The following is a 20,733-nucleotide window of genomic DNA, read 5'->3' as shown; positions in this document are numbered from 1 at the left end:
TCCTTAAAAAAAATGGGAAAATCTGGGCATAGAGACAGACACATACACAGGAGAATGTCATGTAAAGATTGGGGTTAGGAGAGAGGTCTGGAACAGATTCTTCCCCAGCACCTCCAGAGGGAGCATGGCTCTGCCAACACCTTGATCTTGGACTTCTCTTCCAGACCTGTGAGAAATAAGTTTCTGTTGTTTAAGAACTCAGTTTATGAAATTTTGTTATGGCACCCCTAGCAAACTAATTACAAGGTACATCAGTAGTTTGCTTGGACCAGGATGTTCTGATAATAACTAGTAAAATACAAATTTAGCCAAAAAATATTTTTAAATTAAAAAATTGACATTTTACTCCCAGGATGCTATTTCTGTTTTACCATGGCTCTCTGTCTCACCACTTCAGAATTATGGCCAAGTCTTAGGGATTCAAAATACAAAAAATGGCTAAGGTAGTACTAATCACATAGATACATGAAGGACACCTCCCCATATAGAACCAAATAAACTACCTAGTCAAGACTGAGCCTTTAATACAAAACCTTTGGGTCAAAGCAATGAATCAGACCTACATTCACTTGGTTTTACTCTGTGTCTAACCTGTTTTAATGGTGCCAATGCTAATAAGTATCATCATTATCTGGTTTGAATTTCATTTTCTTGCAATTCCTTCTGTGCACCTTTTGGTAAAAGAGCCAATGAAGGATTCTACAGATCAGGGGTCTGCAACTACTGTCCACAGGCCAAATCCTGCCTGCCACTTGCTTTAATAAATAAAGTTTATTGGAACACAGCCATGTCCATTCATTTGTGCATTATTCACGGCTGCTTCTGAGCTACAAAAGCAGTGCTGAGTAATTCTAAGAGAGAACTTATGGACTGCAAAGACTAAAATATTTACGATCTGGCTGGTCACAGAAAAAACATCTGCCAAGCCCAGCTATCGACAGTGTATGAAATGTATGAGCAATTCCTCTGTAAACCTTCATTGATTGTTTACCTTGATTGTCAACTATCCCAATTCCACAAGTACAATTTTTCAATCCTATTTCACATATTCAACTAGAGAACAATGAAAAGAAGAGCCTCTGAGAAGTTGAAATAGCATCTTTTTTGCTTGAATTTCTCTAAATGCTCTCCAGTTTCCCACATCCCTTTTAAACAACTAAAACCAAATCTGACAATGGATTGATACCACGAAAGTGGACGACCTTCTTCCTTTTCTTCTACTCTGCTTTAGTACCCCAGTAAGCAGCTCAATATAGCCCGTTAAAGCATAGAGTAATTCTAAGGTGACAACCAACACAACGATCAAAATTGATCAGCCAACTGAGAATCTTGTTTCTATCTTGGACTCAAATCAAATGCACCTGGAAGTCACATAGCCTAAATTCAGGTCAGTTGGAGCATGATGGCTGTAGGTTAGACATGTTCTTCCCATGAATTTCTTAAATAACTGCCCTTCTTGATAGCATTAATTTCTACTTACATGGATATTTATATACCTGTTCCATAGCCCCTGTTAGATTGTAAGGTTGAGAATAGGATCATCAATTTGTTCTTTTCAGGGCCTAACATAGGTGGTTGGCTCAGAATGGGCTCTAAAACATTAAATGAATGACTGATGATCCAAGCCAGATTTGTTTGAAAAGGTCCAAACTGCACCATCAGGATATATGGGTTCTAGCCCTGGTTTTGTTACAAATAAGCTGTGTGATATTGAAACATCCTGATCTCTAAAATAAGGACTTAGAAAAGCTGATCTCTTAAGATTCTTCCGGACTAACAGTCTATGCTTCTTTTGTGATACACATGATATAATAGACAATATGACACATCACTGGATGCATTTAGGGTTAATTCTCATGTTGCACACACCAGAAAGAATCAGTGAGGGTCTCTGACAGATACCTGCCTACTTTCCTTTAGGCAACCAAGAACCTTAAAATACAGAAAAAGAGAAATGCTCCATGTGAACTCTTGTGCCTGAAATATCTTAATTATAAAAAATGGCAATAAACTGGTCATTCAGAATTTTCAAGAACACAGAGCACCATGTGCTAGTGGGGCCTTCAGCACAGCATGGTTGTAAAGCCTTCACTGTGGTTTCTTCTATATGGGAACTTAATCTAGAAACCACAGAGCAAATTTTGCATGCTGTAATAAGTCAGGCAGGAAGGGGCCAAAAGTATGTAAATTTGTCTACCCACAGGCAATTATACAAAAAAAAAAGGACAAAACAGATTTAGAGGACAAAAGAGGGCATTAATAATTAGAATGTGTGGGTTTTCTAGATCACTGATATTTTAAACAAGATTGATTCCCAAGTCAGTAATCATGATTTCAGAAATGCTTTAAGAAGCAATAAAAGAGGTGGAAAAATTAACCTTAAGAGAGAAGAAATTAAAAACAAAAGAGATGATAGTTGGCAGATACCCATTTGTCTGAAAATAACATGCAACACACCAACCCCAAGAGCCTATTCAGAAAATGATTAAAAAAAAAAAAAAAAGTCATCTGAAAACTGGTGCGAGGATGTACCACACCTGGAAAAGCCAAGACTTTTAAGGTGAGGTGATGGAGAACTAAGAGTCAGAAGACTGAGGCTCTTCAAGCTATGAGACTTTAGACAAATCACTCAGTGTCTCTGGATTTTAATTTCCTTGTGGGTCAATTAAAGAGGCAGTACTAGATAATATCTAAGATCCTTTCCTACTCCAAATGCAAATGGCTCCTTAAATAAGTTGTCTCCCAAACATCCCCAGAGAATACAGATGATGATAAATATTCTAGGACTAAGTAGTTCTATGATCAAATAATTCTAGGAAACAATGAAATGCACAAAGTTGGACAAATGTCTACTGCAGGACTTCTCAGACTTTTCATGCTAATTTATACTGTTACTCTCCAAGACAATACTACATAGTATGTAGTGTTTCCCAAGTTTCTTTGAACCTGAATATTTTAATTCCTGGAACACTTTCAACATCTAATAGAATCCGAGTATCTCAGCAAACACAATTTGGGGAAAGCAGCTTTAAACAATAAACTTCATGAATTTAAAATCAGATGCTGAAAGAAGCAAAATGATCACATCATAGTTTAGAGCATCCATTTCAGAAACTGTAATAACATCTCTGCAGTGTCGACATGTCACAAAGCACTTTATCTTACATTAACTCATTGACCCTTCACTCTAGAAGTCAGGGACGGAAATAAGCATCATTTCCATTTTACCAATGAGAACGGAGTTTCACTTCTAGATCTTTCTCATCACAAACTGTTTTCTGCTAATGAACAGAATGGTCAATCTTCCACCACTGTTATCATTTCAGGCTTTGCTTGAGCCATCTTCTAAGATCCTCTTGTGCAAACGGACTTAGGGGACACTCCAAGGAAGGAGGGAGGCAGACAGAGCCCCTGGGCCTAATACTGTGCTGTCATATGTGTGACTTCACCTGATCATCTCAATAACATGGGTAACTATTACACCTAGTTTTGCCACTGGGGAAATCAAGACCAAGAGCGTTTAAGAACTGCATTCACTGTTACTGTGAACTAAAGAATGATGAAGTTGGGATCCATACCCATGTCCACCTTTTTTTTCTGTAAAAGCAATATACGAGCTCCTTCCTGCTGGAGAAGCCCTGGAAACTGGGTAAAAATCCGGGCTCTATATCTTTTCTCTCTGGGATTTGGGGTGAACAAGTTATACTGTCCAAATCTGTGAAAGAAGGATAAGAGGAAATATCTCACAGAGGTGCTGCAGAAGAATGATAAGGAAATGTAAAAAGGATCCAGCCCTATGCCCAGGGCATACAGAGTGCTCAGCAAACGGTAGCCCCTTCCCTTCAGAGAGCTACACATTTGGTGAGGAGAAGTAACTAGAAAAGATAGTTCAGATGCTAAGGTACTAAATAGAACCAAAGGCAGAGAGAGACAAACAGGTGTCTCTGGAACAGTGTGCAAAGGCTCCTGGAGGAGGGGTCTTAACAAAGTGGTGGTGATGAGGAAGATAGTGCTGATAAAGCCAGATATCCATCCCATATTCTGCTCTGAGGTGGAGGAAGAATCTGTTTGGGCACTAGTACTTCCTAAGGAGCAGAAGAAAACAAAAGGAAGGAAGGAAGGAAGAAAGGAAGGAAGGAAGGGAGGAAGGGAGGGAGGGAGGGAGGGGGGGGAGGGAGGGAGGGAGGAAAGAAGGAGTGATGGAGTTGGGATCCACACAAATTTCTACCTTTTTTTCTTTAAAAGCAACTTAAGATGTTTTGAAATAGTTTGACAGTGTATTTTAAAACTTAAGTTGGGGGGCACCTGGGTGGCTCAGTTGGTTAACCGTCTGCCTTCGGCTCAGATCATGATCCCAGGGTCCTGGGATGGAGCCCCGCATCGGGCTCCCTGCTCCGCGGGAAGCCTGCTTCTCCCTCTGACCCTCCCCCTGCTTGTGTTCCCTCTCTCGCTGTGTCTCTCTCTCTCTCTGTCAATTAAATAAATAAATAAAATCTTAAAAAAAAACTTAAGTTGGGATTGTGGTTCAGTTAAAAAAACTAGTGTTTTATTTTGGTTTGTGGTTCATGGTTCATTGAAGTCTGTTTGAAATATGATTTGATTTACAAAAATATTGTAACAGTAGAGATAGGGAGGTATAAATTCTACGAGAGCCACATCTTCGTAAGTATAAGCACCTGAGCATTTACTGCATGCCAGACACACCCGCACAATCTCCCTCAGTCCTCCCAGCAGCCCCACAAGGTAACATTCCGGAAATACTCCACTTTCAAGATTCTGAACCCAGAATTTCCTCTCACATTTCTCCTTCCCTCACTCCCAGAGACCTCTCTCTATCTTATCACAACCTGCATGCCCCTCCCCATTCTCACAGTTCATTATCTCTTTTCATTTCACCTGGCTCCTTAATCGTCAGAACAAGGCTCTCAATTTTTATACCTATTCACCTCAGCAATGCCAAACCCTCTTTACCCAGATACTCTCCCTCCATTTGTTGCTGGAAAAGGGTCAAAATGTCCTGCCAACTGAGACCATTGAACTCCCAGGGGCCCTCACCATAGCTCAGTCTTTTTACTCATCTCAATCTGAATACTCACCAAATTCCCAAAAGCAATTATTCCAAATCTTTCATCAAGGCTGTCTGAAGAGACTCTTTCTTCTGGACACCTGATTTCTCTAAAGACACACCCTTCCTCACTCATTCATTCCTTAAATCCTCTGGAATGTGCTTTCTACAACCCTCATGCCCACCTGCCCTTCCAGGCCCCGGCCCCACCACACACATACGACTCTATTGAAACTCCTGTTTGAAAGGCTTTCAAAGACCTCCCAACGGTATTTCCAATAGCCTTTTACTCAGCCTTTGTCTTCCCTGATCTCCAGGAAACATGTAATAGAGCTGACCATCTGATTTTCTTGAAGCTTTGTTCTTCTCGGGCTTCTGAGACACTGGATTCCCCCAACATTTTGCCCTTTCCCCTTCCCTTTACCAAAGGCTCATCTTCCTCCTTCCCACTACAAAATCTGTGTTTCCCTAGGTCTGTCTAGCCTCTTCTGGACACATTCTCTCCCTGGAGTGCTTTAACCTATTCGCAATGGTCCACCTCGTAAGTTTCAGGAGACTCTGAGCTTGGCAGCCACAGCTCCAGCTCTGCCTGGGAAGGGTAGTGATGTGTGATTCATGTAGCCAAATTAAAGTGGCCAAACCAAGCTCACTGCTTTTCCTCAGAAATTTTTAGGGTGGTAGGATGAGTACTCTAACCCCTTAAGCACGCACTCCACCCATCTTCCATACTCCTGTTGAAGTGCGAGACCTTTTAACAAAACGAATGCACTTGTTACACTATAGATGTACAGATGACTACAGGTACCATCAAGAGAAAGAGCTGCTGTATGAGTGCTCCACTCCAAAGAATGTGGGCATCCAGGCCAAACATGAAAATCCATGCACCCACGTGACACAGCCTCTATACTGACTTTAGGACAATCCCAGGGGAACAGTAAAAAAAAGTTTATAACCATCTTCTGTTGGTTCATACTGTGGGCGCTACCAGCCCTTTAGGCTGGACAATTCTTCCTTAATGAGACCGAATTGCACATGGAAAGGCCTTTTGCGTCCCTGGGGTCAGAACATTGAGTATCAGAATTTAGCACTTCCCCCACTCCAATTTAACACATTAAAAAATGCAGAAAAATCCCTGTATCAGAATGGCTGGGTTCTTTCTTATGCGAGCCCGGAACAAGGAAGGCTGTACTAACTTTTTATTTTCCTAATCATCTAAAACTAGAAATCCAGGACCCTCGTTTACTAAGCCACACCCCACCATCCAGTCACCAGCCAAATCTTGTCAATTCTTTGTGTACAATCTTAAATCCATCTCATCCAATACCTCCACACTGCCACTACTCCTTTTTACAGCTTTCTTTCAACTGGGCACCACCTTCTAAACTCAGGCTCTCTCATCCAGCCATTCTAGCAAGCTAGACCATATTACCCCTCCCCACCCCGCCCCACCTTCCAACCTCTATCCCCCAGTCTGGCTAACCTGAATTACTCACTCTTCACCTAATATATTAAGCCCATGCTTTCTATCTTCAAATCTTTGCTGTCATGTCCCTTCCACCTGAAATGTCACCTTCCGTGATATAACCAACGATCCCATCTCCTGAGTTAGAAATTTGGCATCATCTTTAAGTTCTCCAACTCCTTCCACATGTGGTCATAAAATCTTTTGGAGGACACAGATCCCTTTGGCACACTGATGAAAGCTAGGAACCTCTCCCCAGGAAAGAGCTAATACGTGCAACATTTTACATATCATTTTAGGGGCTTTATGTACTCAAATGTCTAAAAATTTGGTCGTTCCTCTTGTCCACACTTTAACTGCCTTCTTTTGGGTCCTCACTATCTGACAGCTGCCTTAACAGCTAGCTAACTGATTTCCCTGCCCAGCCTCTCCCCTGATGAGCAACAGTGTATCCCCTGCATGCCACCAGCTTACTTCCTACAGAAGGATGGCTGTTCCCGAACTAACTTATGTTACACACTCAGTAATTATTTAACTCAATGTTTTGGAGTCTGTTAAACTTTCAGTTAAACAAAAGAACATATCCACTCCCTTGGAATTGGTCTGATGCACTTGACCTATAAAACTGTGAACAGAGAGAGAGAAAGTAAAGACAAAGTCATTTCTAGAATCTTTCACGAGGTAGGACTGGTTTGATCATAAATGGTCTTCCAAAAGAGCCATTTTTAGGCAGTTCCCTGATGGCAGGGAAAGAGACATCTTGTCTTAGAGCAGAGCTAAAAGGAAATTCCAGGTGATGGGAATGACACGAAGAAAACAATGGAGTGTAATAACCTGAGATCATACAAAACCCGAAGCTACATATTTGCACCCAACCTACATACACAGCACTGAAACAATGAGACTTTAACAGATTCTGTAAAGTGACGCATCAGCTAACACAGTAAGAACCCAAGGAGGCAACACTGCTTTCCTTTCTCTCTCTCAGCCCCCACCTCTTCCTTCCTCCCTCAGGCTCTCTCTCCTCCTCTCACTGGAAGCCTTGCAGCCTGGACCGTTCACATCTAAAACTCCCCTGATATACTGAAAATCCCCGTGGGTTACACAGCAACAACAGCTTCTGAGGTGCTGACATTACCTGTACGGTGTCTTTCCTACAGAAACCTCATGTTCCATTATAAATTAAAGAGGCCTAGAAAGAAGCCACGCCTCCCGCTCCACTGCCCTTTCAAAAAGCTAACGTTACAAAGGAAGTATGTGATGAAGAGAGTCATGAGTATTCATAATAAAATAAAACCAAAGTATTCTGACATAAGGAGTAGAACAGTGTCGATTTTTCACATTTAATGTGGAAATTAAACGCAGGGGAACTTATCTGTCCACAAACAGCTATATTTAAGTGCAGCTGTAAGTCAAATGAAAACAGAGACAATAGTGGCCAATTCTTCAGTATTCAGGATATATTTAGGGTGGCTACTTTCTTGAAGAGCAATCTAGAATATGAAATTTCATATATATATAGCTCCATTTTCCCCTGACTGACTCATGTAGATAAACTGGTGTCCCAAAAATGTCTTAAAAACAGTTTTTAAAACATCAAAACACAGAAGGCCTGTTTGGTCTATATAAAATAGGAAAGTACCGGGCGCCTGGGGGGCTCAGTCTTTAAGCGTCTGCCTTTGGCTCTGGTCTTGATCCCAGGGTCCCGCATCAGCGGGGAGCCTGCTTCTCCCTCTCCCACTCCTCCTGCTTGTGTTCCCTCTCTTGCTGCCTCTCTCTCTATCAAATAAATAAATTTTAAAAATCTAAAAAAATAAATTAAAAAAATAGGAAAATACTAAGTTCATAAATATGAAAACTATCCATCAGTAATAGGTGACTTCCAAAAAGATGGTATCAAGAGTTGGCAGTAAAAAGAAGAATAGAGGGGCGCCTGGGTGACTCAGTCGTTAAGCGTCTGCCTTTGGCTCAGGTCATGATCTCAGGGTCCCGGGATCAAGCCCCGCATCGGGCTCCCTGCTCAGCGGGAAGCCTGCTTCTCCCTCTCCCACTCCCCCTACTTGTGTTCCCTCTCTCACTGGGTCTCTGTCAAATAAATAAATAAAATCTTCAAAAAAAAAGAAGAATAGAAATTCATAAAGAATAGGAAAAGATATCTCAGAGCTCAGGAACAGAACCAAGGAGTGCCTAAGTACAACTGGCTGAAATTCTCAATGACGTAAATTTCTTGGATTTTCACAATTTTTAGACATTAAAATATGATTTTCTAAATTTTTGTTCACTTTTTTTCTTGACAACCGAAGAACTATATATTTATTGGAGAAAGAAAGACTGGAAGGTCGAAAAAAATGTAAACAATCCCTAAAAATAAGTCGCTTGTGATTCTACCTACCAACAGAGGAAAATATTTGTTAATATTTTGGCAATTTTCCTCCAGTCCTTTTTTTTAACGCATTTTGAGACTGCAGTGTATGCACGATTAACAAACACGAACATAATCTTCCCTAGTTTACATTTTATTGTTTTGAAATTCCATATGTTTAAATAAGCAAAGTGGAACCCAAATACAATTCTATTTATTAGGGTAGCACTCTGTCTCACACCAAGTTTTGTTGTCACTGCTGCCATTTAGTAAGTGCTAAGTAACAATAGCTGTATTGATTCATTTCTTGAACACAGAATTTAGTTTGTTCCATTTAATTTTTTCACCTGTCCTTACTCCAGAAAAAGCTTGCTTCCTTTCCTCATGGCCCGTCTACCCTTTTTTTTAAAATTTACTAAGCTTTTAGAATGTGTTAAGCAAACCATTCTCTACAGATGCGAGATTAAAAACAAACACCCACCAAACACCTACAGATGTACAAGGACCAAAAAAAAAAAAAAAGTTTATTTTTTCTGAGTAATGCAAAGACGGCGTCTTTGAAAACCAAATGTACAAACAAGACAAAGAATTCAGGAAATCATCATGCATATACTAATAATCATATCTGTTTTCAAGCAAATTAAAAGGTAGAAATTCTCATTGATAGAAGTCATCAATGCTCTTTTTTTTCCTTCTCCAACCATATCTTTGCATAAAATAGAAAGGACTGGAAGGCTTTCTTTCCCCAGAGAGAAGGCAATTTCTGTTAATAAAAGCATGATACAGGAACAATTGTTTTAAAACATGGTGGAGTGCACTCTTCTAGTTTTGGGTTCTTTCTTTCTCTCTCTCCTTCCAGTGGTGGAGAGTCTCATCTTCATGCTCCAGGTCCTTACCCATCTGGAGGCTGCCCCCACTTTCTAAACATAGTCCATCCTTAGAGGCTGTGTCAAGGTCTCCCAGGATCACACAGAGTCTCCCAGGACCACCCGCTGTTGCTTGCTCTGTGGGGACATTAATAGTAACAGTACCTCAGAAGGACTGATGGCAACAGCCCTGTGGAATGGGCACTATTATCCTTCCTTAACAGAAACTGAGGCTTAGACAGGTTAAGTGAAAAGCATGCAAGTGGTAGAGCCAGAACTTAAGCCAGTGTCTTTCAATTAGGTTGAGCGACGGTCAAAGTTAACAGTGTGAAATCCACATTATCATCAGGGTTCAAGGTATATGCTAAGAGGCAAAACGTTAGTGGAAAAAGAAGGAAAAGTATGGTTTATAAATAAGGTTTTTTTAAACTAGTTTTAAAAAGTGAGCTGGGTTCTTGGGAGACTGACTTGCTGGACTGGGCGAATAAAAATACACAGTACCACATGATACCTGGGACATATGGATGTAAGAAATTATTCATTGCTTATTGGAAATTCAAATTTATCTTGGCATCCTGGATATTACCTGACAACCCTAGAGTAAAGGGCTTTATGAAATAACAAAAAACACTAATAAATTACAGAGCTACACTTCCCAAAGCTGAAATCTGGGACCTCTGTGTGCCACATGTCTTTGGGAGGCCAAGGAAAGGGAAGTGTAGTGGGGCTCCAGCTGTTCTTAGCTGGGCTTCCTTCTCTTTTTCCTAGTAGCAGACCCAGTCCTTGATGTCAGAGACCTTGCTTTCACCAACTAGGCCATTTAATAAATTCACGCCCTCAAAATTCCTGACCCTTCACTCCTTTATATGGATGTTGTGAAGATTAAATACAATTGAGGTTGGGAAGGAATATCACTTATATATCTTTAAATACTTATTTTTGGGGGAGTGCTTTGGAAATATATTCTCAGAAACCTGGGCAAGACAGATTCCCCCCCCCACCACACACACACATAATATGCCCTACCACCAAGAATGAGCTTGAAAAGTATTGCTAATATGTGGTGAGCCCAGTTGACAACAGCCCCTAAATGGAAGAAAGAACAAAATCAAGAAATGTGTTCAAAATCTGAAGTGAACTACAGAAAATGTAGTGAGCCGCCAAAAGGGGTACCCAGCAGAAAAAAGGGGTAATCACAGATAGAGAATTCTATACTTTTCAAATGGCTATGGATACATATTTAAAGCACAATTCCTTGATTCATAAATACTACTGAATCACCAACCCTCTGAGATAGCCTAATGTGAAATAAGGTAAGACCTTACTTATGCATACCAATTTAGTTCTCTGCTACCTTCCCCTCAACTGCCAATCTCTGCGGCCTGAGTATGTTTACCTTCTTCTAAAAACAAGTTGGGAATAGCTCAGACAGTGTTCATTTAAATATTTCTATGCACAACTTTAATCTTCAAACTTAACAAAACCCCAATCTACTACACATCGATTGCTGTGAACAGAAAGTGCTTGAAGAGGATTAATCAACAGCTTTGTATGTCATCCTCCAACAAGGCCAAACACTGAATCACTGCTGGATTCTTCACGTGCAGCTACACCCAGTTAATCTTCAAGAAAGCAGCAAACTATGTAAATCTACTTGAACTGGGGAGATAAGCACTTCACTCATCAAAAGTTAGCAACATTTAACAAGTACAGCTATTAGCTGGCAATATCTTTGTAAAGAAAAAGATACACACACACACACACACACAAATTCTTGCATTCACTCCTCTTCCTCAAAGGCCCCATTGCAAACCACGACGGCATATAGCAAGAAAAGAATTGCTATATGCCACAATTTGTAAAAACCAAATTCTATGACATAACTGAGTCAACTACCCAGAGAAAACAGTTCTAAAATGGAAGTCAGAAAACATGGAGAGAGAAGTGGCTTGTGAAAGAAGCCAAAGCAAAACGGAAATATTTGTTTTCTGTATTTAAAGCCTTTAACATAAAGTATTTTTTTTCTTTTGAAACACAATAAAATATGTTCATAACTATAGAAGTCCTGATAAATGGTTTTTGTTTAGGTTGCAGGGCATTTTCATACAATCAGACTGGATATGCTTAAGGAATATCACATTTCTGAAAGTCACAGTCAACAATAATAAGATGTACACACTTCTCCACTGAGGTTTGAACAATCTTCGTCTAGATACTGCCTAACTGGGTTATCACTTCACTCAAAAGTGTCTCACTTTGACCTGAGCCAAGCAGGTGTATTTCTAATGTGCTCATAGGCCTGTGATGCAGGAAAATCCTGTTTATCCGAGATGATGCCAGAGATCAGTGCTCTTTGATGCCCTCGATATACTACATGGGGCAGGAGGGGGGCGAGCACCACCTACCTCTGCTTTAACTGAAATTGGCTGACTCCGATACATGTAAAATATAAAGTTTTTAAAAGGAGATTCTACATTCACTGAAGCAATACTTTGGCTTTCAAATGTCATGAACCCATCATCCATACCATCCATTTACTTCATCCTTCACTTTCAACCTCACAACCTCCACCCTTCCCATCAAAAAAAAAAAAAAAAAAAAAAAAGGGCAGGGGGAATCCCTAAACTGGACTTTTGAGATGAGAAAGGCAATGGGCAGTGATACGGATGAGCTCTGTACGAGTTTCTACTGAGATGTGCCCGTAAGCAGGCAACTGCAATGTGATGGTTTTAAGAGCTTGATTGCCAGGGTCCAAATCCTGGCTCGGCATTTTGGGTTGTAGAGACCAGGCAAGTTACTTAATCTGTGCCTCAGTTTTCTCGGCTATAAGGGAGATAGTATTACTTGTCTCATAGGACTGTCAAGATGACTAAAATTAGTTAATCCACCTAAAGCACTTAGAACAGTGACCTGCAGCAGGCAGTAAGGTGCTCAGTGATGGTCAGCTACTACTAACATATATGTCTAAAAAACCGTGATTCTCCTATCTTTCTCCAAAAGGTGATTTTTAGGTATTCCTCACATTCAATTTTTTCCTCAGGCAAATTATCTGAAATCAGCTCTAAGAGCTGCTTATATATTTGTAGATTAAAATAAAATCACATTGTACACCTAAAATTTACCTATTCTTTCATCGAAATGAACAAATTTATACAAACCAAAAAAAGGTGCAAGCTTAACATCACAAAATCTTATAAAAGGCATTAATGAGACTTCCCGTTTAGACGAAGCCAGGATGAGATCACAAAGTCACTCATGGTAACCAGGTCCCCACGCTGGAAGTGTGCTTTCCCAGTGAATGGCTAAATACTAACAAAAGAAGCCTTTGACTCAAATACCACTGGTACCCGGGGTCTTGTGTCTGTATAATGCCTACACATTCATTTCTTTCTTTGCCTATAGAAAAAAGAAAGTCTGTTTGTTTTTCTGATTCAGTCAGCCCTTTTAGTCTCTGAATCTAAGGAGAGCCCAGTGAAAAGAAGAGCATCTTATCAGCGTGCTCCAGACCAGCAGGCTGTCCCCCTCCACACAAAAAAACCTCCAGCCCCTCACAGCAAAAGGGCCTCACCCTCAGAGCCTTTTCCCCATTTCAGAGCTAACACCCCGCCGGGTTTTGACAACAAATAAATGAATACACGAGGCCTTTACATAATTAGCCATCTTTTCAGGTAGAGAGAGGTGGGTGGAAGAGGAGGGTTCAGGAGAAGAATATTTATTGTAAATTGGCATCATTGATGAAGTTGATGTAAGTATGCTGGATCCGAGGGCATTTATTTTAAATGAGGCCACACGAAGTGAGTTTAGAGATGCCTGGTTTTGAATCTAGACGATTTTAGCATATACTTCAGACAAGTCAGAAATGCAGATTTTTCTTTTCATGGGAAAAAAAAAAAGCTTTTCTTAAGCCAGGTAAAAGTTGCATTGACTTGGACAGCAAAGGCACACAGACCAGGGTGTTTACTACCTTTTCAAGTGAAAGCTAACAAGTAAAAGAACCCAAGACCAGAAAAGAATACTTTTTGACACCATCACTTTGACTAAATTAGCCCTACTTTCAGATATACTTATGCTAAGACATACCCCCCCAAATGACTTTGAGAACAAAAAGGACTACGTATAATCAATAATCCTGTGAATGTCTTTAGGAAAGCCACCAGGCATCCTTGTCATCTGTCATGATCTTAACAGAGCTAAGGTCTGCATGGAAGGATAGAGTTCGCTTGTATCATTATTGGGATAATAACTTAATTGATTTGTCTCCGTGGCTAAGGATGTAGACAAGAGATTTATTATGGTAGAAAAATATCTGCAATCGTGTTTTTGTTTTCTCAACAAGCATCTTGCCGCTGACCTCTAAATCAGTTTAACCTTTTCTAAACAGACCTGCACATTTTTTACATAATTTAAAGCTAGGTTTTGTTATTGCTGCTGCTGAAAGGCTCTGTGAGATTTATCACAACATGGCTTCAGTAACCTTCTTTTAAAAACAAAAATGAAAAAACAAAACAAAAGGCCGAAACTATAAGCTCCCAGCTCCACTCCTTTTCCCGGCAGGGGATTTCGATCTAACCACTAAAGTGCCTTTGGAGTTCAATCTGTTAAAAAATGTATGAAACGGTATTAAAATAGGAAAAGGCATGTGTATGACTCAGGTTTATCCAAGTATCTCTGCAACTAGGATGTCACAGGATTTCCCTGTGCTTCTGAAAACTGAAAACCTTGAGAAAGTGACAGAAGTTCCTGTTTCGTCTCTCTCTTTTTTAATATATATATGGGGGGTGACGCGCGCGAACACACACACACACACACACACACACACACATACACACACACAAATTGGTCTTCCGGGTTTGCTATGAATCAGGCAGGTTCTTTCGGCTTCCGAGTGAAGATTGTTGCAAACCAACGTAACGACTTATTATCGTACTCTTCTACACACAAAGGTTTCGGGGGGGGAACCCAAACTTGTTGCAGAGCTGGGGAGAAGCCCCTGGCCCGGCGCGCTGCGCTCTCGCCGCCTCTCCGCCCCTTCCCCTTCCTCCACATCCCACCCGGAGCGGCCGGCGGAGACGAGGGCATCTCCCCAGCTAAGGTCACCGGCCCGAGCCGTCCCCGCGGGCCGCCTCCTTCGGAAACAAGGTCACCGCCCAGTCCGGTCCCTCCAAGAAGAAGAGCGGTGTCCGGCCGAGCGCTGGCGCCCTTTGTAAAGCTGGGCGGCCGGCCTCGGCGCGGCATCCCGGCCGCCGCCTCACCTGCTTGCGATAGGGCGTCCTGCAGTTGCTGCTGCCCCCGGGGTTGCCGCTGCTGCTGGGGAAGATCATCGCGGCGGGCGCGGGCGGCGGGCGCGGGCGCGGGGCAGCCTCGCCGCGAGGGGGAGGGCGCAGGAGGGGCCGGCCCGGGCCGCGGCGCTCTGGGAACTCCCTCTCGCCGCGCGGCGGCGGCCGGCGGGGGCTGCAGCTCGGGGCTGACTTCTCCTCCGCCCTCGACCTCCGGACTCGCCTAAAAGTGCGGCGCGACGGCGGCGGGCGAGACTCGGGCAGCTCTGGCGGCCGCCGCCCTGCGTGCCATGGACGGGAGTTCGCGCGCGGAGCAGGCGGCGCCGCGGACTCTGCCGGCGGCAGCGGAGGAGCAGCGCCGCCGCGTCCCCACCTACCGCGGCCTCAACCACCGCCCCGAGAGCGCGCCGGCCGGGGGCGGGGAGGCGGCAGCGCACCGCCTCGCGCCGCGCCCAGGCCCACCCGCGCCTCCCCGCCCGCCCTCTGGGCGTCGCGCCCGCAGCCCCGCCAGCCGATCGGCCCCCGCCCGCTCCCTCCCGAGCTTGGGGCCGGGGTCGGGGCCGCGCCGCCCCGGGAGCCGCCGGCGCCCCCGCTCCGTGCAATGCAATGGTTGGGTCTGACTCCCCGCGTGCCGCACATTCCTTGGAGTAGCCACCCCCCTCCTCTTTTCTTTTTTTCCCCTCGGCTCTTTGCCTAAGCACTAGCGGTAGCTTTGCACCCCTACTCGAAGCCCCTTTTAAGGGTATGGCTTCGGGGAGCGCTCTGACACCTGGGTAGTAACTGAACCAGTCCCGGGTCTTCTCTCTTTTCTTTCATCCTTCCAAACTACCCACGACCCCCGCCCCCAGTCTCCCCAAAAGGGTGCGAGCAATCACTCCTACTTCAACCAACAAACCAGCCTTCCACCAAACCTCTGCAAATCCGCGTTCCCCTGAATCACAACGCTAAAATTTTAGCACGGGAAAACAGGTCTACACTCCCCACCCTCTCACCGTAAGTACGCACGGTAAAGTTCTGTACTTCATTCCCATGCCAGAGTTTACCAGCTTACCTTCAAGATGACAATACCAAATAGCGAAAATCACTTAAGGCCATTGGTTTGGTAAGCCTTCCTTTAAACTGGAACAGTGTGATCCTTCTATACGTTAAATAATAGATGCCACCGAATGTGTTCTACGGAAGGGACTCAGAAACTGCAAAAAGGAGACAAAGGGAGGAGGTAGTTTCCTTTGTTTCCCAGTTGAAATTATCTAAGGCGGCTTAAGATGCCCCTTTCCTTGATCACTTTTTCAAGTTGGTGTTTGAAGCCTAGAACCTGTGCATCGCAGAAGGGCCTCTACAGCAAGTCCTACAGGCAGACCCCGGGCAGGGTCTGGCAGGCTTGCCATCTCTCATGTTGGCCTGTTCAGCTGTATTACAGGGTAGTATCACAGCGGTATTACAAAGTTTTTCCCCTGGCCTCTGGCCTCTAACACCTTGGAAAGAGCCATCTGCCATGATAATGAAAAATCCTAACTCCTCTAAGAAGTGAAGACACTCAACTTCTGGCTGCCATAAGGAAAACAAAGTGTCCCCTAGGGTCTTCTAGTGAAGCTGTGGCTATTTGATCTCAGTGTTCTGAGTTTGAGCCCCATGCTGGGTGTAGAGATTACTAAATAAATAAATAAATAAATAGATAGATAAACTGTAAAAAAAAAAAAAGGGGGGGTGGCCATTCAAAGGTTTTTCCAACAGCAAGGAACTGAAAATATTCATCTTAGTTAACCTGCTGGTGACTTAGTCACCATATTCCATCTCCATATTCCAAGATGCTCCCAACATTCTCCAGCAAAGTGATGAGAACTAGCAAGTCTCACCTAATTAAAAACCATATACACAAAATATACATATATGTAATTCCTAATTCTTTCCATTAAAAACAAAAAACAGCAACAAAGGAACTTATTCTAGGCACAGTACTAGGTACACCGTGGACAAGTAAGAACTTGCTAGATAAAATTCACAGAAACATATCTGTCCTATAAAGTGATTTAAATAAATACAGCACAACGAACATTCAGTTGCGTGTTAATATTATATACATGCTAGAACTATTTCCTACTACTCCATGGGTTTACAATTGTTTCAGCTGCCGATTTGCTATCTCCCGTCACTAGGATGCTTTACAGCAAGTTATCAACCACAGGTATAAAATATAAGTGTTAGGTAGAACTGTTCAAGTTATAGGCACCTTTTCCTGAGAACTTAATGCCCAGGACCCCAGAAGTTCAGACCTATCATCTATGGAAATATTCCATGTACAACCTCAGTTGTCATGATTGGTCTCTTAGGAAACCACAATCTAAACCACAAAGAACAGCACAGATTAATTTTTCTATGGCTCTGCTCTAAGTTTACAATACTTTTGATGTTGTGCTATTCTAGAATGCTAAGACGTGATTTGACACCCTGCAATAGTTTACAGGGATAAGGCAAAATTTCAAGTGATAACAAAATTTAAATTAGAATACTAAAATATACTAATAATACTTTATACTAAGTATGCTAAGAATACATTAGTATTCTTATTAAACATAAATAATATTAAAAAGAATGGCTCAGTCGGTTAAGTGTCTGCCTTCGGCTCAGGTCATGATCGCAGGGTCCTGAGATGGAGCCCCGCGTCGGGCTCCCTGCTCCGTGGGAAGCCTGCTTCTCCCTCTCCCACTCCCCCTGCTTGTGTTTCCTCTCTCGCTGTGTCTCTCTCTGTCAAATAAATATATTTAAAAAAAAAAAAGAAGAAAAAAGATACCTAAATATCAGAAAAATACAGTATCCTATAATGATGAATGACATACAAGGAGAAAACAAAAGGCATTTATTTTTAAAAACAATGTCTACCAGCCAGTGTTCAAAAGTTTCAAGCTTAAGTAGGTACTATACTCTTAACTAAGTAAAGCATTATAAAGAAAGGAGAAGATAGCCTCAAAGACTATAAAATGTAATGAAGTCACTAAAGCCCAAATGGTTCCAACCTAAGAGAGATAACAGAAATATGAAATCATGTGTGTATATATAATCAGTTATAGATATTCACAAGTACTTAGTTGTAAATGATTACAGGGATAGATCCTAGTGAGATTCATCTGGGAAAGTTTATTGACCTTTGAAACAAATATGTTTTAAGACAGACAAAGCAAGGAAACATTCCAGAGAAGCTGCAAGTTATCATGGGAAGAATAAGGGCTTTGGAATCTGTCCTGTACATGTTCCTTCTCCTGAAAGGGAAACTGAGACTTTGCTGTCCAGGCAGTCCTACAACACCCTGCACCCCCAGCTCAGCTGGTGGGTAAAGTTATGGGAATCTGACCCAAGAGCAGCCAATCCAGAGACTGGCCAGTGACCTATGACATGGTTCAGATAGAAAAAATGAACAGAGCCAATCAGATTCTCACCCTTGGGAATCTGATTCAGAAAACTCCAAGAGCTTAACTAGTTAGGAAAGAGGCTGAAACTCCAACAGTGCCAGGGGGTAGAGTTGAGGCCACAAAAAGCCAAAACCATATGCAAGCCAAGGTTATGAAGCAGCAGAAACTATGAGTAAACAGGAAGCTGACTGGCAGCAAGCAGAGAGTAAAGCAGATGCCAGGAGCGGGTGAGCACTTGGCGGTGAGATGATGAAGGGAGCAGCAGTCCCTAGAGCTGCTTTGGCTTCCAATAGCCCCTCCATGTGTATACTTAACCCCACACCCCCCTTCTTCAGATGGCTTAAGTGAATCTGGATTTCACAATCCAAGGAACAAAATTTAAATAGCCGAACAAATCTGGCTCCACATTTCAGCTTCTTACTAGCCACATGGCCTGGGGCAAGTGAGTGAACCTCTCAGAGTCCCAGACTCCTCACAGATTGTCTCAAGTACACCTATGGTATACCAACAAAAGTGCCCAACTCAGTAAATGGCAGCTGTTATTATTGTTTTTCCAGGTTTTATAGAGGTGGTTTGTAGATTTAAGTGGGAGTACTGTATACATAACTGATGCCTAGCACGTCTGGCTAACCATCAAGGGAAGGAGCAAGGGTATAGATGGAATTGACAACAAGTAAAAAGAGCTTTCTAAGTCTGTGTACACCACAGACTTAACTTTCAGAGGTTAAAAAAAGTGTGGCAAAAAGTCTGTTTCAAGAGCCTAGGTGCCCTGAAAATTTTCTCCCGCATTTGTTTTTGTCCCATTTCCTTTAAAGATTGAACCAGGACCATTTCGGTATGAATGGGAAGACAGTGGACAGCATCAGAGATCACACTCTGTAAGGCAGAAGGAGTCTGCGAAGGAGACTAATAAAGGACTGAGCCAATCAGTACAGGCAGAAGCCTGCGATCTCAGTAGAGGAGAGGGGACCCGCGACCTCCAAGCATTTGTAGACCTGGAATTTGAGAATCTGAACTTGGGAGACCTTTGTCCCAAGAAACAATCTGAAAATGTGACTTTCATTTATATAAATCATTAACAACCCTATGAAGTGGGTAGGGTGATTAGGCTCCATTTACGGATGACAGGGAAAAAAGTAGAACTGACTGACCTACCCATCGCTAGTAAGTAGCAAGCAGTGTTAAAACTGAAACCCAGCCAGGTTAAAAGACTTCATCCTGTGCTCCTTTAACTCTATAATGCTGTCTCCCCACAAAGCCTTACAAATAATGCTCCAATTCCTAGGTGAGTACCGTAACCCTTACAGCACCCGAGTTGCTATACACTAATAATGCAAGGCATTAAGTGATAAGTCCCAGCCGAGTGGTCTAGACAAGTATGTGCTACGGGAGTCCGCCAGAGGGAAAGATCAATACAGGATACACAACATGGGTGTGGGAAGCTCAGATGTATACATGTTTTGTTTGAGAGACATTTAGAAAGAAGCACTATGCAGATGACCAGAAAAACAGACCTTGAGATAGAGGGCTTGTATGAGAGAGCATGTGGATTTGGGGTGATAGCTGCTGAAATCATGGCTAATTGATGAACTCCCAGAAGGGGGCAGATGACAAAAAGTCAAAAGGCTAGGGAGCCCCCTCATTCCAACACACACTCTACTAAGCCCCGCAGAAGAAAGGAGCCTTTGAATGAAATTACTACAAAGAAAGTATGTGAGGAAACTAAGCTTTGAAAGAAGAAAAATTGGGGGCAGAGAAGATGTCCAATGAGATAAGAAAGAATAGAACATCTCTATCAACAAAAGAACAGATCTATAGCAGGTTCTATCCCTCTATCACTGCTAAAGCATTTCAGGCACCTTTTTTATTTGGATCACAATTAAAAACAGAAAGGACTCGAGGAAAAATTCACCCAACATTATTTCAAATTACAATTTTTAATGAATAAAATATAATCACATGGTATTGGTTAGTATAAGCAGTTCACACTAAAAAATTGTTTACATTTAAGAGTCTCTATGTTTAAAAGCTCACAAAGCCTCTGGCTCCCAGCAAAAGAGAGAGAGAGAGAAAAAAATATGAGGTCAGCAGATTCTTTAAATTTCTGTTCTTTCCTGGTACCAAATAGAGTTGATAAAGTACCCAATTTCTAAAGTAGCAGCAATATTTTCTCTTATTTACTATTTTGCTTTTTAAAAAATCTATGACCCTTATTCTAGACTTAAAGCCTCCCTAGACACACATAAAATCGTATGTATATAAAAATGAAACCACTATAATAAAACTATAGCTCTA

General features: G+C 42.3%; 1 protein-coding gene across 9 annotated transcripts in view; it reads right to left on the bottom strand.

Moving 5' to 3' along the window:
- The window catches only part of RBMS1 (RNA binding motif single stranded interacting protein 1), a 207,271-nt gene that overhangs the window by 116,630 nt on the left and 69,908 nt on the right, over positions 1-20,733 (bottom strand). For 2 of the 9 annotated variants that reach the window (XM_073883458.1, XM_073883464.1), the window contains exon 1: positions 15,008-15,426. The exons of the other annotated variants lie outside the window; for them this stretch is intronic. In XM_073883458.1, the coding sequence (XP_073739559.1) occupies positions 15,008-15,076 (69 nt within the window). In that variant the 5' untranslated portion in view covers positions 15,077-15,426. Of the gene's footprint in view, positions 1-15,007; positions 15,427-20,733 lie in introns of those variants that run through there. 9 annotated transcript variants of the gene reach the window in all.

The sequence above is a fragment of the Callorhinus ursinus genome, unplaced genomic scaffold (assembly GCF_003265705.2).
Source record: "Callorhinus ursinus isolate GAN/ISIS: 27379988/994484 unplaced genomic scaffold, GSC_fseal_2.0 scaffold2, whole genome shotgun sequence".
Lineage (NCBI taxonomy): Eukaryota > Metazoa > Chordata > Mammalia > Carnivora > Otariidae > Callorhinus > Callorhinus ursinus.
This window is presented reverse-complemented; position numbering and strand designations above follow the sequence as displayed.